This window comes from Nyctereutes procyonoides, unplaced genomic scaffold (assembly GCF_905146905.1).
Source record: "Nyctereutes procyonoides isolate TBG_1078 unplaced genomic scaffold, NYPRO_anot_genome, whole genome shotgun sequence".
Classification (NCBI taxonomy): domain Eukaryota; kingdom Metazoa; phylum Chordata; class Mammalia; order Carnivora; family Canidae; genus Nyctereutes; species Nyctereutes procyonoides.
In genome coordinates this window covers 14,307,138-14,333,483 of record NW_026575020.1, presented here as the reverse complement: position 1 = coordinate 14,333,483, position 26,346 = coordinate 14,307,138, and the positions used below count along the sequence as shown (strand labels likewise).

The window sequence follows — 26,346 nt, the reverse complement described above, 5'->3', positions numbered from 1 at the left end:
CACATCCCATGCAAACTACAAAGGAACTAGTTTTAGACTACACATTGTGTTAATATTGATATTAAAACGTGACAGGAAACAAAGCAATTTGTGTCCAGGAAAAAAAAAAATCTTTGGGGAAGGGATTTAAAAATTTGTTTTTTTGTTTCACTTTTTTTCTTGTTTGTTTGTTTTTGGATCCATTAAATGACAAATTTGTTTTGGAAAAAGAAAAAGACAAAAAAAGATCTCCAGTCCTCCCCGCCCCCAAACCTCTTTCCGCCCCCACCCCCACTGGCTACCTCCTCCCCCCACCCCCGTTTATATCCCTGCATGAAAGTCATCACTACTGAACGTGGTCGGAGGATGGGATATGTCATGGAAAATTTGGGCGTCTTAACATAACCCGTAATGATGGTGGCAAGGGATCCCCTTCTGGGGTGGAGAGCAGGGGATGGAGGGAGGGGTGGGGTGGGGATGGCAAATCTGGAGACTGGGGCCGAAGCTGGGTGAATGCCAATGGTTCTACAGGACACCCACACACTCACCTCCTGCAGTAGAAGGAAAGGGGGGGTTTAAACTTTTTTTTCCTTTCGTTTAAAAAAAAAAAAGACAAAGAAGTATGAATGCAGAGCATACTGACCGAACCGATTTACAGCTAAAGCATATCTGACTGAAATGGCTGCTCTCTCTTAACCTCATATAAACTCCAGACTGAGACAAAGAGCTAGGAATGCACCTGTGCTCTAGAGAGGAGACCACAGCCACAGATCCTGAGAGTGGTGGTGAGGAGGGGCAGCGGGAGGAGACACCGCCCGGGCCTCCATCTGTAGCCACCCTGCCCCGGCCCAATCCCATCATTCCTTCTTCAGTGAGGGCCACGGCGGCACCTGGGTTAAATTTTGTCTCATCTTTCATTTCCCCTTAGCAGCAGTTTTCTTTACAAAATGGGGGGAATATTCATTTTTTAATTGCAAAAGTAAGTTCTCATTGATTTTGAAAGCTGAAGGTGAGTCTGGGACCAGCCACTTTGGGGGCTGCGGCTAACCCATGGGGAAGAACCAGACAAGCCGGACACCGCCTATTTCCACGACTTTGGCTCCAAGGCGCCGCTTTTCACTGCCATCTTCTCCCTCTGCTTCCTGTGGCATTTCCCTCTCTGTCCAGTGACCAGCTGCCTCTAACACCTGCAGCCCCACTCTTGGCCGTGACCTTGCCCCAGGGACCTGTGCCTGCGGTCCCCTCACATCTGGTGGGGCTTGAAGAGCTCAACGTGGATTGATTTTTTACCCGCCTGTGCTGGGGATGGGAAGAGGTTGACCACGCAACCCCAGCCAGGCTGGCAGCAGACTGAGATGGGGCACAGAGATACAAAGATCAAACCAAGCAGCATCTGGCTCGTGACTGAGCACAGAAAAAGGGAAACTGATACCTCCAGGTGCCCTTGGGGCAGGAGGCTCTAGAGTGAGGCCCCTGGGAAGCAGGAGCTGAGAAATGAGTCAACTAGCAGATGGAAAAAACAGGTTAAAGAGAAAAAAAAATCACAGAGGCTTAGAGCAAGTGAATGGCTGATTTGCGAATGCACTGGCAGACAAAGAGGGCAGGAATTCTGAATACAGAAGATTAAACTTGCAGATAACATTTGGCCTTTCTCACTCATGGAGGCAAATATCAAGCTGAGATATTCAAAGGCGGTATTATCTCGGTCTAACACTTTTTTTTTTCTTTGCTCTGGGCTAGGGAAAATGGAGCGAGCTGAGCTCAGACAGTGAACTCTGGGTTTAGCCTGGCAGCTGACCCCTGCTATGCAAAGTAACCAGCCAGTTCTGTTTCAGGGTAAAGAGAGGCTAGGGGAGGAGACCCCCCTGCAGTGGAAGATGGAAAGATTTTTTTTTTTTTTTTTTTTTTTTGGCTTCTTGCTCCTCTGGCCAGATGAAGATGCAGGAAGAGTGTGGGCAGGCCCACCTATTGAGGGTCTTAGGAGAAGGGGGTTTGGGTCTTGGCTCCCTCCAGCTGGGAGAGCCACCCAGAGACTAATGGAGCCAGCAGAAGTAGCCTCAGAGACAGGATGGAGCATGCCCATAGAAGGCTGCCGTCCAGAAACAGCCCCCTCGGTGTGCTGGCGTCCTGTCCCAGCTACTACCCCCAGGCCTGTGTGCCCAGGGGGCCAAAGGGATTCCACGGTTAGCAGGATAAGCAGCGCCTCTTAGCCTGCGTATGACGCCCCTCCCTGCTCAGTCACAACACTGAAGGCATCCGATCAGAACACAGCTCTGAAAACTCACGTCCCATTATCGTCATACATGTGCCCCTCACGGTGCCCCACCCCTGCTCAAAGTCACCTTGCGGCTCACCCCCAGCCCCGGGCCGGAGCGGGGTGTGGGTCTCCGCCAGGGGGCGCAGCTGGCAGGAGGTAAGCAGCCGGCCCTGGGCTGGGGGCACGGAGTCGGGCCACCGCGCTCGGCCGCCAGCAATTCCCTCCGTGTCTTTCGGTAGGCAGGAGACCCCGGCGCCAGAAAGCGGGTTAAAGTCCCCAGACAAGCCATCCAGACACCCATGCATCTCTGGGCAGGCTCGCGGCAAGCAAATGGCTCTGACCCCCAGGGAAGAGTAGGGAGTGCCATTTTGCATGCAGTCTGTCGGTAGCTGTTCCTTCTGTCTGGCGGGGGGAAGGCATCAGGGACCAAGGGGTTGCCTCCTGGGGAGTTCCTACTGAACACGGGCTGGCGACACAGAAAGGGGGGTCACTCGAGGACCCTCTCTCTCTCCCTGAGCTGGGTGACCTGAGCAGAGGGAGGGGCAGGCTGAGGAGGCAGATGCTGAGCCCCCCGACCCCAGGGTGCATTGTGTGGTGGTCAGCCCTCAGGCAGTGCTCCGTGAAGTGTCTTGGTGGAGGTGCCTTTCCCCAGGCACCCAGCCTCATCTGGAGGGGCCAAACCACTCCCCCAGGCCAGGATTGGGGTGGGAAGAGGGGATGGAACCTCACTCTCAATGGGCAAGGGTACCTTGTCTACTGCTCTGCTCTAGGGGTGTGTGTGTGTGGGGGGGGATCTCAGAATGTGTTGCTGAATAAACAGTGCTGAGATTTATAAACTGGGACATCATGATTCCTGTCTCAGGAGAGGACAAAGTCTTGCAAACATCTTGGCATTTCTGCCGCAGAAGCTGTGAGCATTAAGTGGCCTGGGGCAAGCCCCTCACCAGGCAGTAGGGGGGCTCACTGGGCAGGGTGAAGGGCGAGGGGTTGGGATGAGGCTACTTGTCCACCAGTAGTTTAATTCTGGGCAAGTTCCTCTTCACCCCTCGCTCCTGGTCCCCAGCATCCTCTGGGCTTTCCGGGTCCAGGCAGCCGGTACGCTCAGGGAGGCAGTTGTGGTGCAGAGAGAGGAGCACTGGACTTGGAGTCAGAAGACCTGAGTGTGACCCTGGCCCTGACCTTTTGGCTGTGTGCCTCGGGTAAACCTTTCAGCCCGTAGGGGAGGGGTCCTCATCTGTACCATGTGAGTGCTGTCTGCCTTGGTCTACCTCTCAGTAGGCTACGTGAGAGTGGCAGAGAGAAAGCACAAACATGCCTATTTTTAAAATAGTTGTGGATGCAGAGCCCAGTAATACAGGTACCATAGGCAAATTTAGGAAAACCTGGTTCACAATCAGGAAGTGATTTACAAAAGGCTGCAATTCAGGATGTCTGGGTAGCTCAGCGGTTGAGCCTTCAGCTCAGGGCCTGATCCCAGGTCCAGGGATTGAGTCCCATGTCAGGCTCCCTGTGAGGAGCCTGCTTCTCCCTCTGCTTATGTCTCTGCCTCTCTTTTTGTGTCCCTTATGAATAAATAGATAAAATCTTTTAAACACCCCCCTCAAACAAAAAAGGCTTCATCTGTCTAGGGGATTTAATCACATTGGACCCAATGAAGGACTCTGAGACACAGGGTGGGAGGTGGAAAGGGGCAGGGAAGCAAGGGCCTGGAATCTCACTGAGGCCAGCAAGAGGAAATGCATTTGACTTAAAGTTGGAGGTGTTCTGAGTTGGATAAAATGAGGAACTTCCTATCAAGGGAATGAAGTACCTTCATGGCTGACCCAGGAAACCCCAGGGAATCTTATCCCAGAGACCCTCACAAAGGTGCGTCCTATAGGCTTAAATCCTTACCTGTAGGGACTGGATCCAAAGCTCATGGGTACCTCAGGGTTTTAAAGCAAACCCAGGGAGATGCCTGCCTCCAAGCAGGCACACAGTCTTCCTGTGGCTCTGCCCAACTGTGGTCAGAAGCAGCTGGGCTGAGAGTGGGGGTGAGGGAGTCCTAGCACACTGAGACTCAGAACAACCCCAAAAGCGTGGAAGTCTCGGTGTCCATCTGATCCCTGAGTGATGTCACTGGACGTGATGCAGAAAGCTAGAGCCTGGGACTATGAGGGGGGCATCTCTAGGAGTGCCTGGCTTCAAGATCCAAAAATTGGATTATTGCTGATCCAGAGAAAGGAACTGTTTACAAAATCCTCCCTAGGTGAGCTCAGCCCACATATCTGGGACAGGTTGGGGCCCCGCCAAGTCCCAGTGTTAGACCGTGGTCCTGCTCTGGTGGGTCTCCCATTTCGTCAAAGGGCAGGGCCAGCCCTCAAGACAATTGCAATCATCTACCTTGTGAATTATCAGCTGCTGCCAGGTTTCATCTCAGGTGGGAGGCCCTGGTGGCCCCCATCACATTTCTAGAGCATGTGCTTCTTAGGGAGAGGTAAAGGCAATGGCAGGCCTGTCCTCGCTCGCCCAGTCCAGCTCTGAGGGTAATGTGCTGCCAAAACAGAACTCACGACACAGGGCATTTCAGGGCCAAAGAGAAGGGATGGGCTGCCTGGTGTCAGGGCTCCCCTTCCCAACCCCCAGCTCCCGACAGAATGGAGGATTGGGAAAAGAAGCCTCTGTGATTTTCTTTCAACCATCACACTGGGTGTTAGGGTTTTTTTGTTTGTTTGAAAGAATGTAAAGAAACTGAAAGAGGAATGTGTAGAGGGACTGTGGTGATAGGCTGATGCCAGAGAAATGGAGGTCAAGGTCATTGCCCCTCCAACTCTCCCCTCTACCTTCACCTTGTCCATGTCATGCTTCTATCTGCCTTCATTAAAAACTCCACAGCACCGGTGCCTGGGTTGCTCAGTTGGTTAAGTGACGGACCCTTGATTTCAGCTCAGATCATGATCTTGGGATCATGAGGTCCGGCCTTGAGTTGGGCTCCCTGCTCAGGGGAGAGTCTGCTTCTCTCCTCTCTTTCCCTTTCCCTTTTCCTCTGCCCCTCTCCTGACTCTATGTGCTCTCCCTCTTAAATAAATCTTAAAAAAAAAAAAAAAAAAAAAAAGACCCCTACGACACTGGAGACTTCCACAGGTCCCTCTCAACAGCCAGCCACTCCTTGCTCATGGGCTCTGAAGAATGGCAGCCGGGCAGCCAAGGCCTTCCTGGGAACAGAGTCAAGGACCCCACTCTGATCCTCCATGCCCTCTGAAAGTAGGACCCACTATAAATTAATGGAGATGGTCAAATGGGAAAGGTCAACATGGAAAGATAAGCCTGTTCCTGCTAATGGAAGGAGAAATACTCAGTTGTGAATTATTACAGCATGTCTCCAGCAGAGCAAGGGGGAATTACAATTATGCTCCAGCAGTCTCTGCCCGGCCACTATGTCCCAGGGATCCTGGCTCTAACTTTCCTTCTGGAGCTTAGCCTGAAGGTGGGAGAGACAGATAGGACCAGCAATTATATCCAATCTGGGAATGCTCTGCTAAAACTCAGGCTATTTCAGAAGGGCAGGAGAAGAAACACTTTAACACGAGGGGAGGATTAAGAGGGTAATGTGATGGCATTTCCGTTTCCCTGTCTCCATATACAAACAAATATATTACAGAGGCACGAACTCAGCCTGACGTCAACAACTCCAGACATATCCAGGGATGCCTGGCCCATCTTAAATACCACATGGGACATGTGGACAGTGTCTGCTCATGCACTGGGTGGCAGGAAAGTCAGTGTCACAAACACTGCAAATGTCAGTTACTGTGTTGCCTTGGTCTTTGTTTTTCTTTTTTTTTTTTTTTAAAGATTTTATTTATTTATTCATAGAGACACAGAGAGAGAGAGGGGCAGAGGAACAGGCAGAGGGAGAAGCAGGCTCCATGCAGGGAGCCTGATCCAGGGTCCCCAGGATCACACCCCAGGCTGCAGGCGGCGCTAAACCGCTGTGCCACCAGGGCTGCCCCGGTGCCTTGGTCTTTGAAGACTGCAGTTTCTGCTTGTTCTCTCAAAACCTAACCTGCTTTAGGCTGCTGGGGCTGGGGCTGATGTCTGCTGGTTAATGCTGGCTAGCTCAAGTAGGGAATGCATGGACGGCAGAACAGAGGACTTGGGACTAATTATTATGTAAAATGGTCTAAGCTTCTGGTCAAAGCACACCCCTCTGAAGAGGGAACTTTACTACCGGCTGGCTCTAAAGGCCTCACATCACATGTTAGTAGTGAACCTGGAGATCTGTACTATCACTCAGATCAATCAGTGTGAGCAGAAAGCCCCAGACACCCAGAATGAACCTGTCTGAGCAGAGCTTTGTGGCTAGGACTACATACTTTATGTTGACATACAATCTCAACAGACAATAGCTTGTTCTCTAACTTGATGCTCTTCTACTATGGGCCCTGATTTGGGTCTGTGAATGTGTCTCCTCCTCACAACGGACAAGGCTGGAATTGGTTGGGAAGGTAGGCAAGGATAAAAGAGACGTGGGGCTAACTACCATCTGCTTATGGTGTAAATTCTGAGGATGGAGTAGCCTTGAGCGGGTCCCGGTGGCCAAAGAACCCACGTTTTGTCATGAGGGCAAAGAAGGAACTTCATGGAGTTAACATCAGGTTCCCGTTTCTCCCAGGCCCCAAGGGTCCCCAGGGACAGACCTGGTTGTTATGTGCCTAAGGAAGGAGGGGAAGAAAGGCCCCAGGGAAGGAAAGGCTATGAGGTGGGTCTCTGGTGCTCGCCTGGTGCTTGCTCTGCCATTGTGAACTGTCTGCTGGGCCACAAAGGCTTCGCCAGATGAAAGGATCTCAGCAGGCTGCCCTGGCTCAGGCCTCTGGTCTCAAATGCAAGGTGGTCATGATCCCTCTCGGAAGTGAATGGATGACTCAATGGTGCCTCGGCCCTGAGCCTCTATGGCACCTTGGGAAACAGGGGAGATCAACGTGAAAGATGGCTGTTTATGGTTTGGCTGCAGCAGGTGGTTTTAAAACTCACATCCTGCTGCCTCTTCTGTAAGTTCACTGGTTCCAGACTCCAGGCCCACACGGGTTAGAACCTGCAAGGAGCAGTAGATAAGGAGACTCCCAGAGCCCACCAGCACCCACGCAACAGTGCACTGAGCCTGGGGAGACAGGCTGCGGCCTCCACTGCCACCGGGCCAGGCAGCTCGAAAGGCCCTGGCTTCCAGTTCCTGACCACCCTGCCTTGAGGACCGAAAGGAAATAGGACAGGGCGTGAGGTGCCAGGACTCCCTCTCCCTGTCTGTCTCTCTCTCCAGAACACTTTGGTTGCTCTGAGTGTCTCCTACTTTAATACTGAGAATGTCCCTTGCTTTTGTTTGGATCTGGTGACTGTCTATGTCCCGAGGCACAGCGAGCTCTCTCTGGTCAACAAAGACACCAGCCTGGCTTCTCCCCACACAAACTCAGCCACCCTCGGTGCTGCTGGGCTGTGCGTACTCTCTCGTGAATTCCCAGCCTGCCTGCTGCCCTCGGCCAGAGGCACTGGATCCTAGCTTCTATCTTGTGAGTGATTCCACTCTCTGCAGGCTCAGCGCATGTTTCCTGTGCCATGTACTATGACAAGAAAGCACCATGGAGTCCAAGACTGGACCTACGTATACTTGTGGTACTCTTAGTCACGATGAAAAGCTTTGTCAGAATTTGGTAACACTGGGACGCCCGGGTGGCTCAGCAGTTGAGCGCCTGCCTTTGGCCCAGGATGTGATCTCGGAGTCCCGGGATCGAGTCCCCACATCGGGCTCCCTGCATGGAGCTGGCTTCTCCCTCTGCCTATGTCTCTGCCTCTCTCTCTGTCTCTCATGAATAAATAAAATTTAAAAAAAAAAAAAAAAAGAATTTGCTAACACCCTGTCCCAGTTAGGGAAGGTGGAGCTACCGCGGGCAAAGTCGGGTCCAGAGGCAAGAGGCACACAGTTCCAGAAGCTGTGGCTTCTATGGGTGCCACACTGGAAAGGGAATTGCTATGTACTGAGCACCTACTGTGTGCCAGGTACACTGGTGGGTGTTTAACCCCATCTTTTTTCATGCTCCTGACAACCTATAGGATGGGTCCAATTGCCCTGGGTGACAGGCGAGGGAACTGAGGACTACAGTGGTGCGGGAACCTGTCTCCGAAGTGTCTCTGACCAGACTGAGCCCAACTTGAACTTGGATGTCAGGGCAACTCCCAGCTCCTAGTCAAACAGAATCCTGCTGCTCGGCTGTCCTTCCCTGCCTCCTAGTCTGACAGGACATCTTGTGTTTATTTGGATCTTTGCCTCAGACACGTTGCAAGGACAGACACCAAACCTTCCCCGTTGGACTGCTGGCTCCTGAGGGTGAGGGCTCTGTCGCTCTGTCCAGACTGGGGGCTCCGTGGGGTTGGGTCATACCTGCCCTATGAGATAGGGGACCACGTCTCTCCCGAAGGACTATACCGCCCTCCTCTGGGACACATCCCAGAATAAGGCTGGGCACAAGGCAGGTGGGCAGGATTGCTATGCTCAGGGTGGGGAGGAGGGGGCACTGCCAGACAGAAAGGGAGCCCTCCCACACCTGAGCCCTTATAGGGACGCGTCTGGAATGTGTGACCAGAGGCCTGGTTTCAGTCCCAAAGACCACTGCATTCTGCTGGGGTCAGTCCGGTTGGGACCATCAGTATTTACTGCCTGGTCACTAGGAATGGAAACTCACTGCCCCAGGCTCTACTACCCGGGGGGTAGGGTGGGGAGGATGCCCAAGGGGCAGCCCCTTGAGGACCTCTACAAAAGGCTTTCCATTCAAGCAGCCTGTCTTTAATGATTATAAAGGCACAGGAGTTTAATCCATTTTTGATGTAAGCACTAATAGCTCTGTGTCCTTGAAGTTCAAAGCGGGTGCATACATGTCACTAATTAGCCAAGCACAGAGCCATTCAGCTCCCTCTCATGTTTCTAATTAGGTCTTTAATAACAAACAAACTCCGACCTTACCAAAAGGCCCCCATTCATCAGACAGTCAAGGAGGGCGGCTGCTTCCATGTTTATGGCTGCTTCAGGCAGTTGGTTCTATATGTACATGCTCTTAATCTCAGCTAGGACAGCCCTGTCCTCGAATCTCATCTGTGAGGACAAAGACCCCTTCAGGCTGCCCTAAAGGGATGGCCCTTCTGGGCAGGCAGACAGCCCTGGGCTCCCAGGCTGCAGGCTGAGGATCCAGACCAGCTCTCCTGGTCATGAGATGAGGTGGGGGCAACCTACCTGGCTTGGTTCTATTTATTCACTTGAGATATGGATGCTGGTGACAAAGTCACAGAGATGGTGTGAAGCTGACAAGAAGCAGGTGGTACTTGAGTCCAAGTTTTAACTACTACTGAGGCCTGGGGCTGACCCTGGTCGATTCTGATTTGATGGGTCTGCAGGGTGGCCTGGATACCAGGAATTTCAAAAACTCTCCAGATGATTCTAACAAATAGCAAGGTTCAAGAACCACCGTGTTGGCCCTGGTCTCAAATTTGCTTATAGATGGTAACTGTTAACACGTCTACCTTTATTAACAAATACCATCCAGAGGGCCAAACCTTAAACATTTAATCAACCATACCCAAGGATGGAAATCTGACTACAGGCTCTTTCTGTGATACTCACAATTCTGGAATACTTCTGTCCCTCTCACTCCCTCTATGTATGAAAACAATGTAGGACTGATTGTTTTCAAATGCATTCTCATCCCTTGGAAGCCCCCAGCCTTCTCTCCAGTCATTCTTCTTTTTTTTTTTTTAAATTTTTTTTTTCTTTATTTATGATAGTCAGAGAGAGAGAGAGAGAGAGAGAGGCAGAGGGAGAAGCAGGCTCCATGCACCGGGAGCCCGACGTGGGATTCGATCCCGGGTCTCCAGGATCGCGCCCTGGGCCAAAGGCAGGCGCCAAACCGCTGCGCCACCCAGGGATCCCCAGTCATTCTTCTTAATTTTAAAAGCACTATCACTACCATGCCCCCCCAACCCCAAGAGATTGAGAGCTGTGGACACAGCAGCTATCTAGAGCTACAGAGTTGAAAGGTCTGCAAGCACCCTCTAGTCTGAAGCCCTTTGCCCAAAAATCACCCAGCCTGTTGGATGGCAGAGCTAGACCAGAACCAAGCCTTCTGATTCCCTACTCTTTCATGTTCTTATCCACTTAAAAAAAAAAAAGTGTTTATCATTCTTATCTGATTATTCCACAAGGCAACTCGGTCCCCTAGGATGGTGAAGGGATATAAGGGCTGAGCTGTTTCTATCCCAAGGCCAGAGCAATACAGCTGTGGGGCCGGTCCCCGAACCCAGTGTAGCCCTCCAGCAAGTCATATCCAAGCCTGACTGGCTTTTCTTGGAGCCAGGTGGTCGGGGAGACATTGAAACCTCAGGGGCTGCCTCTGTGGAAGGTCTGATGTGCCTGGAGTGGAACAGTCTAGACCCAGAAAAGTCAAATAAGGTGGCCAAGGATACACACACAGCAAAACTGGATCATCCAACAGCAGTCTAGGTTTTCTGGTCTTTTCTGGAGGCTGGGTTAACACTGCCTGCCCCACCCCTGACTCCGGGGCAGCCTGGGTCCCGTGTGTCTGTAAGGCTCAGTCTCTCTTCACCCCCGAGGCCGGAGGCCGGAGGCCGGGGAAGTCAACCTTCTGCAGGTTACAGTCAGAAATAACTTCCAGAAAGAGAGCCTTCGCCTCCCACAGTGCTCTACCACAGGCGCACAGGTCTGCCCTGATTGCTCACCACAGACCTGGACAGACCGTTTTATTAATATTAATAAGTAACCAGGAACAAAGGGCCTCTTTATTTTTAGCTTTCTCTAATTGCGTAGTAATTACTCATCTACAAAACAAATGAGCCCCTGCTCGCTGTTGCCATAGTACCGGGTGCCCAACCTCCCTGCTCTCCCTGCAAGCTGATTGGCCGAGGATCCCGGGCCCCCGCCTCCGGCCCCGCCCCTTCACGGCCATTGGCCCAAAGCAAAGCCCCAGCAACGGGGCGGCCAATCCCCTCGCAGCCCCACGGCTGGGCTGGGCTGGGCTTCCCAGCGACCTTCCAGATTCAGTCCTCACTGCTCCCCGAGGGACGAGGGTCGTTGACTCATCCCTAAGGAGAGCGGGAGAAGGTCTGTCTTGCCCCAAGAGGCCCTGCCCTCCCTGGCTCCATCGCCCCGCTTCTTTTGGGCAGTGGCTAACTTCCTTCAGTCCTGTTTCAGCTAAAGGCTCCTTTCACATAATAATAACTACCTCCAGGCTGGCTCCCTCTTACCCGACCACGCCTGCTCTGGGCCTCCTTTGTCTGCCTGTGGTCGGAAAAGGATTCAGGGACTGGAAGCCAGATCAGAAATGTCAGCCGAAGCCAGACAGAACCATGACCTCAAGTCTGCGACGCAGAAGCAGGTGCAAAATGTGCATATATAATGCTTCCTGAGGCCTCTTGTAAACGGTGGTTTGCCCTTGAGTAGGTGTTAAGAATGCCGACCTCTGCTCAGGAATCGGAGGGGCTGGTATGATGGAGCATCCGCGGACATGGCTGAGAGCACAGATGTGACAAGACACACCCAAGTTCCAATCTTGTCTCTACTACCTCTGACAAGCTACTTAAGCCATGGTTTCAAGATTTAAAAAATGGGAACAAGATAGTGCCCTCTTTATAGGATTATGAGAATTAGATGGGGGTAAGGCAGGTGGCCGTAGCACAGTACTTGGCTCGCTCATAATGGAGCAGTTTTATGAATATGACTATTATCATCATGTATTAAAATTGGGTGGAAGGTGTCTCTAGCATCCTATCCAACCACTTGCAAGATATCCTTCCCTTACGGGAACTCATAGGTAGGTGTGAATGTTGAGGTGCTGGCTGGAACCTTCCCATCCATGCCACACAGTAGATTTCATCGTGTCTCCTTCATCCTGACAGGTCTAATTCCAACAGCCAATCACAGCTGTTCAAAAGCATTATTTGCCTACCTCCTGTTCTGCAGGATTCCAAGCTGGCAAGGGGAGACCTTTTTTATTAATATTAATAAGCATCCAGGAACAAAGGGCCCCTTTTACTTTCTGCTTTCTCCAATTGCATAATAATTAGTCATCTACACTAAGAATGAGGTCGACTTCACCTCCTGGAGTACTGATGGTTTATATTGTTGGAGAAGGCAAGCACCACTCTGAAATACATGCAAAACATGTTCCATAGAGTCAGAACGCCGCCTCTCATCCAGAAGACCTCACCAATAGGGAAGGACACCAAGGATACAGTGTTGTGTTGAGGAGGGGCACCCAGGTAGGGTTAATCAGGTGTGGCTTCCTGGAACACCTGGAGCCAATTTTAATGGAGGGAGCAAAGGCAAGGACAGAGGAAGGTGGATTGGCTGTGACTGCCATGAGGGCACAGGGGTGGGAATCAACAGCCTCAAGTAGGGAATGAGTAATAACTTGTTGGCAGAAGCAAAGGAGAGTCACAGAAAAAGGATTGCAAGGGAAGGCCCTCCTTTGGCAGCCTTGCTCCCCTTTCTTTGTTCTAGGGACTAGAATCTTCCACCCCAGGGATTAGGGAAGGGTCAAGCTGTGTTCTGTGGGGTCGCTGCCAACTTGACCTTCCTGAGCTGGTTCTGTCCTTACCAAGCTCCACTGCCATAGCGCATATGAACCTGTCTCTCCCACCAGTATGACCGCAGTGATCTGGTTTTCAAGGTCTCTCAGAATCTAGTCTGTCTTGACCTCATCAAGCCTATACCCCCACTGCCCATTAGACAGCCTCCCACTGTCCCCTCAGCACTGGCTGTCATCCCACTGCCAACCTTTTATCCAAATTCTCTCACCTGAAGTGTCCTCTCATCTCCTGCTTGAAATCCTGCGGGGCCCACGTGAGTCTTGCTTCCTGTCTGAGCTTCCCTGCCTGCTGAGTGCTCTCTGACCAGGCAGGAACGTAGTTTTACTGAAGACCAGCTCTTTTATCCAGTGCATGCTGTGTCCTCCCCAAAAGACTGGGAACTTGTTGAAGGTAAAGGACCATGCCCTGAAATTCTGCAACGCACCCCAGACTCCAGCATGATGCTGAGCCCAGAGTTAATCAGCTAATGGATAAAAGCCAAAGGCCTAAAGCATCCCTTACTGGGTAGTGACAGATGAACATTTATGGAGTGTTTACATGACGTCACCTGTCCTCCTGCACTCTCCTCTCTAGTCTACCCTGCTGTCCAACATACAAATCTGATGTCACTTCCTGGGGTCAGGCCTCTCTGAAGTTCCCAGTTGTCTGCGTGAATCCAGGCTCTTTCACAGGGCACCAAAGGCCCTCTGCTCTGGCTCTGCCAGTCCTCCAGCTTTATCTGTGGCTGCCCCCCCATGCCCCTCCCACCCCCATTGCACTTTATTCTCTAGCCAGAGTAAGCCATTTGTAGGGCTTCAGATTCACTCTACTGTTTTGGGTTCTGGTGGCTTTGCACATGCTGTTCCCTCTGGCTCTTAGGGAACTCCTACTTGTCCTTTAAAAGTATAACACTCACTACTCCCCTGTGAAACCTTCCCAGACAAAGCCAATCACTTCCTCCTCTGGGCCCTTTCTGTTACTGGCAGATTTATGGCATCATACTGTTTAAGTACCCGTCAGCCTCCATGCTAGGCTGGGAGACACTTGAGGGCAGGGATTCATGCAGCATTCATCCTTCCATCTCTTTATCTGCACCCAGACTGTCCTTTGGAAATCTAATTTTCTCCTTTTATTCAGCTCAGAGGGGGATGGATCCCACCCTTAGTGACTGGTTCTCACAAACCAGGCCTTAGCCCAGCAGCACAAAGCTCTGGACTTCTACTAGAATTCAGGACCATCTAACAACCCTTTCTTCTTCAAGACAGGCTGGTGGGAAGCAGGAAACCACTGCAACCATTTTGCCACCGTAGGAAAGCCAACATAAAGACAGCATTGAAGCAAAAAGAAGGACAAAGCTAAGGGAACTGCAAAAAAAGAGCCCTGAGCAGTCTAGACATGAAGCCTACTCTTCTACGGAGCTTCCAGGATGCTGGCCAATAAATCCCATATAAATTTAACCATGCCAAGTTGGGTTTTTTGATATAGCCCAAACCCAAAGCGCCACACGTAATAATAACTACTGTTGTTGTACACTTAATAAATATCTGGTGAAGTAAATTCTGTGGCAGATGAGCCCTGAGCTCAGTTCTGCAATCTATACCTGACAGAAGGGCCTGTGAGGTATAGGGACCTGAGTTCTCCGCCAATCCAGCACCGAGGCTACTGGATTCTCTCAGCATACCCCACGCATGGGGAGCATCTGGCTGGCAGGTGAATTCTTCATGAACACACACAGTTTCTCTGCAGGGTTACTGAAACAGGCGAGAAGACCTGGGTTCAAGGTCGGGGTTCTTTACCCTTGACCACAGCTTTGCACCCCAGGTAACCAGTTGTGTGACTTTGGGTAAGTCATGCAACCATTCTGCAGATCAGCTTTCTCTTAAAAATAAACATGCAAAACTGGAACAAAACCTTCTGCTTTCTTGTCCGTCTCACGGGCTAGCTATGGTCACAGACACGGCAATCTAACCCCTGCAGAAACGCAAGGAACCACGATACACCCAGGCCTGTGCTCCTTTGATGACTCTCACCAACATGTGGGTTCACCAGCTTCTGGGGCTCCCCACATCCTGCAGTGGCCCCACCCAGCCCAGGGTGCAAGGAGGGAGTCCCTCTGCCCATCTCTATTGTGCTCTACATGCAGCTTCCAAGGGCACCACCACACTTTCTACCCTTGTTCCAGATAGCAGGGCCTGGGCTCCTGAGCCAGCATGAGAGAGAGGGCCAACTAGGTACTTGGGGGCGGGGGGGCCGTGGGGAGAGGTTGTTAAACAGGGATGTGTAACCCTCTGAAAATAATTCCACTGATTTAAAAGACCCTTAATATCCTCCCCCCCCCCCCCACTCCATTCACTTTAGGATTAACTTATACTGAGGTCTAGGCTTCAAGGCTAGTCACTAATTGCACTAGAGTTGATTTATCAACTGCACGGTGTTTCTATTACAAAATTATTGATCACAGCTGATGTATTTTATCCTCAACAGGGTTGGTCCAAAAGCCCTTGGAAAGTGAATGAAGCAGAGGTCAGCAGCGTGCAGCTTCACCTTATTATAAATTCACTGGGATTACTGAAATCCAGTGTGGGATTCTTGATGGTGAAAGACCTGGCTCTCCCAGAAATGAAGATTTTAATGACAAACTGAGAAATGAGGTGCCCATCCCCAGGACACAAGGCAGTGGACTGAGAGGTAAGTCTGGCTGGTTGCAGCAGCTGGTCATAACGGGTCACAGATCTGCGCTCCCTCTGGGCTGCTGCACTGGTTCCGTGCCACGGCCACAGATGTGGCGCTTTCCCAGCGAGAGGGCGTACCCATGACCCTACCCTACCCCCATATGGGCTGTCTTGGCATCATAGCACCCAAAGGATGGCTGCAAGGGAGGCTGGGTGGCAAAGAAGAGATGATTGCCCTGCAGCAATCCCCTTCCTGGACGTCGGATCCTGATGACAGAGGTGCAGAAAAGCCATCTTCAGAAATGAAAGCAGCACATTGATCCATTTTCCTTTTTAAAATGAAGCTGACAGTGTGAGAAACAATGCATCACGGGAAATAGGGATTTAGCAGGAATCTGGATTCTCAGACCACTCAAGGCAAGAAATGTTGTCTGCCTTTATATTCTTTGGTGCCTGGCACAAAGCAACCTTCAATGCAGGCTTGTTGAAAGCAACACCTGGGAACCCTAAAACTTATGCCACAAAGAACGCAAATAATTCCCAGATCCCTCCAGCAGCTAGAGGAGTGTATGGGGGACGCTACTGTTCACACCCCCAGCCCCTAACACATAGAAGGTGAAGGGTGTCAGGGGCACATGGACAATCCCCGGGATGGGCACGCCTGCTTCATGAGCACTCACATCTCCTCTCCTTTACGGTTCAATCAAGGTCAACCTATTTGTTCTACCTCCTGACTTGAATTACTTTTGTTCATTTTACCCATTGGAACCAAAACTATTACGGATATCCAGTCACAGGGTAGCAAAGCCATTTCCCTAGCAGAGCAAGACCTGGGATTTAGGCCAATAAGGGGGATTTTCGCTGGCTCTGCCTGCTGTCCACCCTCCTTCCTGCTCAGTGGCCTGCATCAGTCTGCAACTCTAGCACCCCGCCAAAGCCTGCCGCTTCCGGCCATTTCCCTCTACCTCCGCCAACCCCCCTGCGGGATGGCTCTTCCCATATTTCCCTTCCTGGGCCTCGGGGCCCTCCTTCTGTCTGGTGGCTGACTGGCCTGCTCACTTGCAATCCCTGTTCATGCTGACGGTGCCATGCACCACTCGCCAAGGAGCTACCATTCCCTTCTGTCATCTCACATTCTTCTGGGAACGTCGTGGACTCTGTGACCTCCCGGGCTTCAGTCTCCCATAATTAATAACTTATCCCCCAAAGGTTTGGATCCCATGGTGCCCTCCTGCAGTGTTAGGTCAGAGCCACCAGCCAGCCTGACTTAAAGAGCAGGTCCCAAGTGGCAACTACTTCGCATCCCATCAATTTGTAAAGACTAGTTACAAAAGCTCTCTGAGACCCCTGGCACTCTGTTATGGCTTGTCACCACAAATGTAGGGGAGATAGTGTATCCAGGGACACTGACTGCCCATGCCCCTGAGCTGACAGCAGAGGCTGTGGGACTGGGAAATCTTCCTGGGAAGATGGAGGGAAAGCGTGGCTTCTCTGAACATCATAGGTTCCCCTTCCCTCTTATCCCCTCCCCTCGGAGCTGTGCCAATAATCTCCACACTAGCAATGTCACCACTCTGACGCCCCTTGCCCCATCCCACCCCCACCTGTTCCTTGGAGAGCACACGTAAAGGCTTCTCCTTGATCTTTACCACCCGGAAGAACAGATGCCAACCTTTGCTAGGACCCAATGCATTCCCTGTGTGCGGGCTGAGGATCTGAAGATCTGAATCCTTTCCCCACCATGTCTCATTTTCCCTCCACCCTGGGGACTAGACCATGTAGACAGGACGGCTACATGGACCTGTTCCCTTGACAGGCTGGATGTGAGCTGGCCAAGGACCCAAGGCGTAGAGGGCTTGGAGGAGCCTGGCCGGTGGGCCTTAAGAAAGAAGCAAAGACTGTGCTCTGTTCAAGAACCACAAGACAAGAACAAAGGGAGAGCTTTCGGACTCCTTCTGATCCTGTTTCTGTTCTCTCTTGCTACAGTTGGACACTATCAGCAGAGATCTCAGTTCGGAAGGCTAGAGCTGAGGGTGGTGACCCAGTGCTGGACTGGGGGAGCAGGGAGTGTGAGGGGAGGTGGTGGTGGCTGATGGCGAGAACATGGATCCAAGCCCCTTGGCAACATTGAAAATATGGAGCCCCCTCTCTTCCTGGTCCCCCACGCTATCCTTCAGACAGCTGTGCTGTCCCGGGCTATTGGAGGCCCTGTAATATCAACTCAACAATGCATGTTCTAGAGCTACGGCTACCAGGACATCTACTACAGTGCATGCATTTAGTTCAGTCCCACAGAGACATACACTCTAAGAACAGGCAGGGGAGGTGTGAAATGTTTTACTGGACAACAGGTGTTTTGGAGTTGTAACTAATAAAAAAAAAAATTGAAAACGAAAGTGTACAAAAAAAGACATTTCTCGAGAGTTGGATATGAGTTTGTTTCTTGAACTGTTTCATCTGAACAAGCAAAAACATGCAAACCAGCTGGTACTAACAGGAAGCTGGACACCGAGAGAGGATTAATAGGTGTGGACAAACCTTCCCGCTGAGCGTGCTCAGAAGAGTGTTTGAGAGGAGGTGTGCAGATCCTAGTGTAAGAGAGGCGGGAAAGTATGCCTCAGAGACACTCTCTCACCGCAGCCCCAACCAAGCAAGAGAAAAGACAACAGAAACATGACTCTCGCACTCACCACCACCGTCAGGAGCTCATGTTACTAGACTGGAATAAAGCTGGCAAGTATAAAGTACAGTAAGGGGTCCTGGCTGGGGCCGGAGATGGGCCAGGGGGTGGGCGGGGGGCTCAGAAGCTCTTCGACTGATACACAGACCCACCCCGTGTTGTCACCCAGAAATAAAATAGCCTGCAAATCCGAACCACTTTTCCCTCACCTGAGTGTGTGTGGCGGGGGGAGTGGCTGACCAAACTGGATTTAGGTTTGGGTGGGACATGATGAGGCCATCAGAACTGAATGAATACGATCAAAATAAACAAACAAACTCTCGACTGAGCACAAGAAAAGATGACATTTCAGACTACTGGGTGAAGGTAAAAGAAAAGTGACCACTGATAGTGAAGTTATCTAGGAGTCGGCAGGGGCCTCCCCTGGCGGGGGTCACCTGAGCCCTGCTCACCTCAAGTCCTGCGTGAATTAGGAAAAGGCGGGCAGGCTGCCCCGAGGAGGTGGCTGAGGTGGGTGCAGAGCTCAAGGCCCCCCTGGACCTCCTACCCTGACACCATAGCCCTGACAGATTACCAGTTGCCAACCTGAGCAAAATCCAAGCTGCTTCCCCCCTTCCCCTCCACAGCCCTCAGCAGGTGCTTCCACCTTAGGAAGCTCCCCCAGTACGTCATAATATGGAAGGAAAAAAACCCCAAAGCTGTGGAACTAGACAAAAACGAAAGGCAAAATAGGGCCTTCCATAGGATGCCTGATTTCTAGGCCAAGCCGGACAGCCAGCCCCTGGGGAGTGGAGGCCACGTTTCCTACTGTTTTGAGTCCCCTGCCAGGTTCGGCAGAGTACCTAGCTCAAGGTCACTACTCCCACAGACTCCTTCCTATTAGACAAGGTGCCTGGACTTGTGATGCCCTCCAACAGCTGAGGCTCTTGCCTGGGGGCTAAAGGAGCATCCTTGTCCCCTGGGAAGGAGCTGGCATGGGGAGGGCAGGGTTGCAGGAGCAGGGGAAGGCTAAACCAGTGATCACCTGCTGGCCTAGGCTGATGCACAAACCCAAATGAGTCTGTGCAGCTCCTCTCACATATTTGCCAAAATGCCACCGAGGGGCCACTACAACAGGTAAATAATTGGCCATCTGGCCAGGCTTGGAGTCCAGGTTATTTTCTAGAGGGAGGGAGGGGGACAGTCCTTACAGGCCAAAATGCACTAAAAGAAAGGCAGAGATCTTCATTCCCCAAGCTTGTAACCCTGCTCCAGGTCCAAAGGAGGGCATGGGGGTGAGAGGCTGAGCTACTCTGGCTACACGGAGGCAGGTGTCTTCCGGCCCAGATGGTGTTCTGAATTTGGCAGGCACAAGCTAGTCGTTGCCCTGGGGCTCGCCCCCAGTCCCTGACCCCCAGGCAGCACTGGGGGGTGCCCTGCAGCTTCCCAGCCGGGCCTGCACCCCTGGGGCCAGGCACCTCGGAGTTGAGGATTTACTCCTTACACTAATCTAGGCTGGTGTGGGGCAGGTGGTCTGGGAGCACACTCCTGAATAGAATTCACTAACAGTGCAGCGATGAGCATGGCTGACCTCGAATGGCCCCTGGGAGACTTGGCTCCCGATGGAAATGGCTACAAATAAAACACCACTGATCCTGGAAAAAAAAGTGTGGTTGGAGATGGCTCTGGAGTTTGGGGTTAGGAGTTAGGGGGGGATGGGTGGGACTCCTGCCTGGTTCTGGGGGTCCGTGAGAAGGTAGGGGTGGCGGGGGGGGGGCGGTGCACAGACCATGGGGAGACCGCTCTCAGACTCTCAAAGAACCCCATGCTGCCCTTTAAACTTGCCATGAAGTCAAGGAGAACGGGGGTGGGGAGAGAGGCAGGGTTAATTTCGGGTTAAAGTTTAGTTTCATAATCCAAGTTATAATAAGAAAGAAACTGAACGGAGAAAACAACCAACAACACTCAAAAATCTCGAGTTTTCTTTTTGTCGTCCCCCCCCACCAGGCACAGGTAGGACAGAGGCTCGTTTTGTAACGATACCAAAAAGCACTCAAGTTAAAAAACCAAACAGAGCAGGGAAACAACCAGGCAGCAGCGCGCCCCGCCCCCAGGGCAGGGGCATCAGGGGACACCGGCCGGAGGGCAGGTGGGGGCAGCGGGAGGCTGAGCTCGGGCGCCCAGCTCTTTGGCTACCTGGCCCTCGGCAGCCCCCAGAGGATTCCTGGCCCCTCCAAACAAATCCCCAGTGGGTGATTCCAGGGAGTGGATCCTTTGTAGCTCGAGGCAGTGCCAGTTTGCATGGAACGGAGTTTTACTGATGATTCTAAAGGGCCTCACTGTGCCAGTCTCTTATCACTGAGGGTTTGGGTTTTTGGCATTTGCCCTCTGGGCTTTTAATGCCCCATTTCCTGGTACCCCCCAGCACCTCCCTCCCCCTGCCCTCCTTAGAGCCCTGTCAAACTGCTTCCCTGGGTGCTCCAGTGCCCTGTCTGTGGGGGGATTGGGGGGTGGGGAGCTGCAAGCCATGGCTAGTCTAGGAGGAGCCAGGACCTCTTGGCAGCTGGGGCATGGAAGCCAGGAGGCCTCACTGGGAGCCCAGCACACAGCAGAAGCCTCACTTGCTCAGGAAGGCGGGGAGCATCTGGGGGAGAGGGGCATAAGGTTGTTCTGGGGCCTGGTATCCTGGACATACCCCATCTCCAACCTGGCCCCATAGTGCTATTGGGAAAATGAGCCCAGCCCCACAATGCTCACCTGAGGGGCTCTAGACCTCCTAAAAGGTTGGGTTTGGAGACCAAAGGACCAGGGCAATTTTGTGGGAGGGAAAACCCCAGTTCCCTTGGCAGGGTTAGGGTTAGGTCCAGGAACTCTCTGGTCTCTGCTCTGAGGAGTCTGGGATGTGACAGGGGCTTCAGGAAATCACTCCATTTCCCTGAGCTTGGGACTGGCCCTGTATCTGGCCTTGGCCTTCGGAGACTGGGGTTTGGCCACCTGCCAGGTGTGGTGGGGGGTGGTAGGGGGCAGCAGCGGGCCAGGGGCTCTGAGCCTCCCTCTTACAACCTGGTGCTTCGCTCTTGGGAACGAAGCCTTGTGAAGCAGTGAAAGCCGAAGGGGAAATGACCACAGGTGTCCTGCAGCCAGCTGTCTGGTGAAGGGGTCATCCAAAGACAAAAACAAGTTCACTGGTCTTTTTTTCAAGGAGAGAATAGTAGTCTACCTTTGGTTTGCAGTCCTGTGACTGACCCCCGCTGGGAGCTGCCCCGGGTGGCAGGGCCTCGCCTGCGCCCCCCTGTCCCCACCCTCTGGGCTGTGACAATAGTGGACAGACGCAGCCACACAGATCCAACAGGGCCTTTACCTTCCCCTGCACACTGGGGCATGCCTGGGAGCGCCTGTCCCGTACACCTCCCTACCTGATCCTCTTGCCGCTGCCACCGCCGCTGCCGCCACTGGTCCGTAAGCCGCTGCTGGGAAGCCTGGCGGGGAGAGAGGAGCTGGAGTGAGGGTCAGACCCTGGAAGGGCCCCCCCCCCTTGCACAGCCTGGGCTCACAGGCCGTGCTCCACCCCCTTCAGAGGATGGGGATGACAAGGGATCTCCTTGGAGCAGCTTTTGGGAGGGACACAGGTCAGTGGCTCTCAGGCTTCTGGAAGGCACACAGAAATAATGTAAGAGGATTAGGAGGCTCTTCTCTTGGGAGCAGGGCGGGGTCCCTGTTGTCCCTGTAATGACTGGGGGGGGGGGCAGGCCCCCAGAGTGTGTTCTAGGGCAGGGCCAGCATGGCCCAGGGGTCCCTGGAGCAGTTGGCCCTGAGCCTCTGGGCAGCACAGGCACATGCACCAGGAGGTGGCTGACCTCCAGCTGCTCTCCTAAGGCTCTGCTGGTCTGCTCGGCTTAGCTGTGGACTCTAGCAGCGTCCCAGCCCCAGGCTGGAGGGCAAGGTGTGCTGGGAGGCCCGGCTGACTGCCTGCGTACACCTGTGGGAGGCAGTTGTGGGAGGGAGCGGGCGGCCGCAGGGACCCATGTGGGGTGAGCCCTGTGGCTCTGTCTCTCAGTTTCAACCTCCTGGGGCACATTATGGGGATTTCGATCTGGCTTTCCCGTCCGAGCTCCACATCCTGATCAGGTCGCAGGTCGGCAGTGAAGGGTCTCCTAAGGATCCCCATCAAGCGTTTGCCTATTTACCCCCCAGGCAGCAAGGCTGTCCCAGAAATGGGACTGAAGGCCAGAAGGGACAAAGTGACCAGTGTGGCTGCAGAACACCCAGGGGAAGGGAGAGGTGGGCGGGTCCCCTCCCGTGGGCTTCTCTGGGCCACTGAATGATGCGCACACAGCACGGGGATGCACACAGATACACGCACGCGCACGCAGAACGCACACCGTCTGCCATCCAGGCAGACTTTTCGAGGCCTGATTTCAACTGTTGGGGGTCTGATTTCAAGACCCGTTTCCAAAGACTGTGGTTTTCAATGATGTGTCAGAAGCCAGCAGCAAACAACAAATAGCTGGCCCGCTGCTCAGCTTTAGCCACGGGGCCTTCCAAATACAGAACCGCTACAGGACAGAGTGGGCAGCGCGTGCACCGTGGAGAGCAGGGAGCAGGAGGGAGAGGAGAGAAACAGAGCCACCCCCAAACACAGCCAACTAGAAGCCCACTAAACTCTAAGACTATTGTCCTAGCTACATGGATCTACTGGGGAGGAAAAGAAGTTCAAAAGACAACAAGCTACTCTAAAAAGGTCAAGCTAAGCTACTTAAAATGTCAATGAAAAAAAAAGACATACTTGCATTTAAATATGGTAATAGGGCTGTTGAAAGGGGAAAAAGAAAGATCCAGGTGAAATGAGGGTACAAGGTCACCCCTGGCTGCTGGAATGGGTCTCAGGGCTCCCATGAAGGCCACACACACCTGCCTGGAGGCTGCTCCCCCACTCCCCGCCCATGGACCCCTGGCTGCCGGAAACCAACGGAGGCACTCCCCCCACCAAGTCCTTTCCCCATCTCTTCCAAGCAGGATCTAGAGTTCTGGAGATGTGGGTGGTGGCAGAAAGTGCTGAAGGAAAATAAGGAAGAAGTCCAGTTATTTCTCCTTATCCCAACCTCCAGCACACAGCCCCCCACCCCGCTGCCCTGCTGCAGGAGCACTCAAGCAGGGCTCAGGAGACCCTGAAGGAGAAGGTCAAGTTATTCTTTTTGCACTCCTCATCGGTACTTGAAACAGAAGGTTTCCCTGGAAGCATGAAAAAGTGTGGTGGGGGGAGGGGGAGAAAGGCTGGGTGGGGGGGCGAGTTTAGTCAATAAAAGGACATTTAACAAAAGGCCTATTTTCTGGAGTACAGTGCATTTTTGACAAAAAAAAAAAAAAAAAAGTCTGAGAGAAAGAGGAAGAAAAAAAACTTATCCAAGAAAGGAAATCCATTATCCTTAATCTCAGATAAAGGTTTCTGCTGGAGACTGAGCATCAGACACCGCTAAGGGCTGGAATTTCATCTCAACCATCATGCAGCGCTAAGCAGACTGACAGGTGTGAGAAGAGGGCAGAGGAGAGCTCAGTCTCCCCCCAATACTGGAGAGAGGCACCCATAGCCCTCATAGTGACTGCATTTGAGACACCAGGGCCACAGTCCCAGGACCTAGCCCAGCTCTGCGGGACTCTGTCCTGGACTACTTCCGCAGCTCCCTGCCAACCCCCTCCTGTCCTGCTAGGCCATTCAGCTGCACTGATCACCCCAAATATATTCTTCAGATGAGGGATCCCTGGGTGGCGCAGTGGTTTAGCGCCTGCCTTTGGCCCAGGGCACGATCCTGGAGACCCAGGATCGAATCCCACATCGGGCTTCCTGTGCATGGAGCCTGCTTCTCCCTCTGCTTATGTCTCTGCCTCTCTCTCTCTCTCTGTGTGACTATCATAAATAAATAAAAAAAAAATTAAAAAAATATTCTTCAGATGACCTGGTGGATAAACCTGATGCCATTACCAGGGAGCCCCACAGGCTGTCCTAGGTGGCTGGGCTTGTGGGGCATGGGCAAACACAGATCCAGGAAAGGTGCGTGCATGCGTGCGTGTGTGTGTGTGTTGGGGTGAGGTTGCCCCAGCCAGGGGCTGTCAGAGGCCAAAGAAGCATCATGACCCTGACCTAAAGCTATCCTGATGGAGAAGAGCCTGTCTCTAGAATGGCAGGAGGCCCCAATACAGGGACCCTGGTGGAAAGGACCCCTCCTGGGCTAGACCTGAAAAAGCTGAGGGTGCAGAGAGGAGAAACCTTCCAGCCTTGCCTTGTGGTCCTGTTTTCAGCATTTCTCCCCAGGCTGAGGAGCCAGGGGTCACCTATGATGGCCTAGCTGTCTGGGAAACCTCTCATTTTATTTTTGAAGGGAGAGGGGGTCTGGGCTGCCAAAGAGAGAGATGCCCCAGCTGGGGGTACTCAGGGGAAGACCTTGGGGAATTAGGCAGAAGGTCTGACAGGGCTCAGGCTCCTCGCTGGGGGCAGAGCCTCTGGTTCATGGCTGCCCAGCACCCCACTCACTGCCCAGAATAGATGAGCATCTCCTCTCTGCTACCAGGAATGTGTGGATTTAAGGCCCTCCTGAATACAGCCTGCCTGGCCAATGCATGAACCAGGCTTCTTGTGAGGCAGGTGAACATAAATCTTGGGTTCAAATCCTGGCTCAGCCATTTACTAGCTGTGTGACTTTGGGCAAATTGCTTAACCTTTCTGTGCCTTGATATCTCCATCTGTAAAGGAGATGATATTAGTGCAGGATTAATATACACAAAATGCTCAGATGAATACTGGCCAGGGAGTAAGCTTACATGAATATTAGGTGTCATTTTGATGAAGCCTATCCAGCCATCAGCCTTGCCTTTAAGACAGGACTCCCCCACGTGGAGGATGGCTCCACTTTCCCCACGATGGCCCAAATGGTCAGAAAGTCAGAAGCACACAGGAGGCTGGGATTCTTTACCCATAACGGTGGCCTGTAATCCTTCATGTTGTCCTGGCTTCATAACGTCATTTTAGTGGAGCTGAATTTCCCTGGCTCAAGATTAGAGGATGCGTACTGTTTAGCTCGGACAACGTCTGGACCAAGTGGGCTGGCATGACCCTCCTACTCTAATACTTCCTGTTTCTTAGTAGTAAATCAGGCAGAAAAGAAAAAATGTTTTGCTGATAAAATCTCAGGGCCTGGGGGCTGAGGTTGCCCACCTGGGAACTTAGGTGTTAGGAATGTGGTCTGCTCCTCCAGTTAGAGAAACCTGCATTCAAAAAGAGGGTGCTTGCAAACAAAAGAGTAGTGCTGACAGGGGCACCTGGGTGCTTTGTGGTTGAGCGTCTGCCTTTGGCTTAGGTTGTGATTCCTGTGTCCTGGACTCAGTCCCATATCGGGCTCCCTACAGGGAGCCTGCTTCTCCCTCTGCCTATGTCTCTGCTTCTCTCTCTCTGTGTCTCTCATGAATAAATAAAATCTTAAAAAAAAAAAAGGAATACTGCGGATGGTAGAACTCCAGGCATGGGCAGGTGCCATGCCTTATTTAATGGCAGTCAAACCCAAAGACCCAGTCTTGCTAGTCTGAAGCTCCTCTGCCCCTCGGATGGGGTAAAAGAAGAATCACTGTGCTTGGTATCAAAGCCCAGCCTCCGACCCCTGCTACCCTAGGCTTGCTGTGTAACTTGGGCACAGTGCCTCATTTCTTTGGGCCCTGAGTAACCAACTCATGTCTACTGCAAGGAGGTGAGGTCAGATGGCCTCTCAAGTTCCCTCACCTCTGACCCTGCATGATCCTGCCTTCCAGATGTAAAAGGATGACAAATCTAAGTCTCTGTCACCAGAAAGTGGTGCCTCTGGGGTTGGTATGGACACACCTCCGGGGTTAGTAACTCATCTAAGTAAAAGCTGTCACCGTTCCACTGACAGTGAATGAGACGCTTTTCTGGACTTCTCAGAGCTGTGAGAAACTTGATGGCAAATTTGAAGTCAATGGCACTTCTGATTTTTTTTTTGGGGGGGGGGGGACTATGTGACACCACACCTACTTTTTTACTGCTTCTGTGGCACTTATTTATTTCTGCCTCACCTAAGCAGTTATTTTTATGTGCACATCTTATTTCTCTTGCTAGGTGACAAATTCTTCTAGGGCAGGGACTGAGGCACACGTCCCACTTAAGGCCT

The 26,346-nt window shown here is 52.4% G+C and overlaps 1 protein-coding gene across 8 annotated transcripts in view; it reads right to left on the bottom strand.

Annotated features, from left to right (window-relative positions):
• The window catches only part of MSI2 (musashi RNA binding protein 2), a 390,492-nt gene that overhangs the window by 7,456 nt on the left and 356,690 nt on the right, over positions 1–26,346 (bottom strand). For 4 of the 8 annotated variants that reach the window (XM_055318531.1, XM_055318537.1, XM_055318554.1 and 1 more), the window contains exon 11: positions 21,589–21,669. In XM_055318531.1, coding sequence (XP_055174506.1) covers positions 21,589–21,669 — 81 coding nt within the window. The other 4 variants (XM_055318545.1, XM_055318563.1, XM_055318581.1 and 1 more) reach the window with 2 other exon arrangements.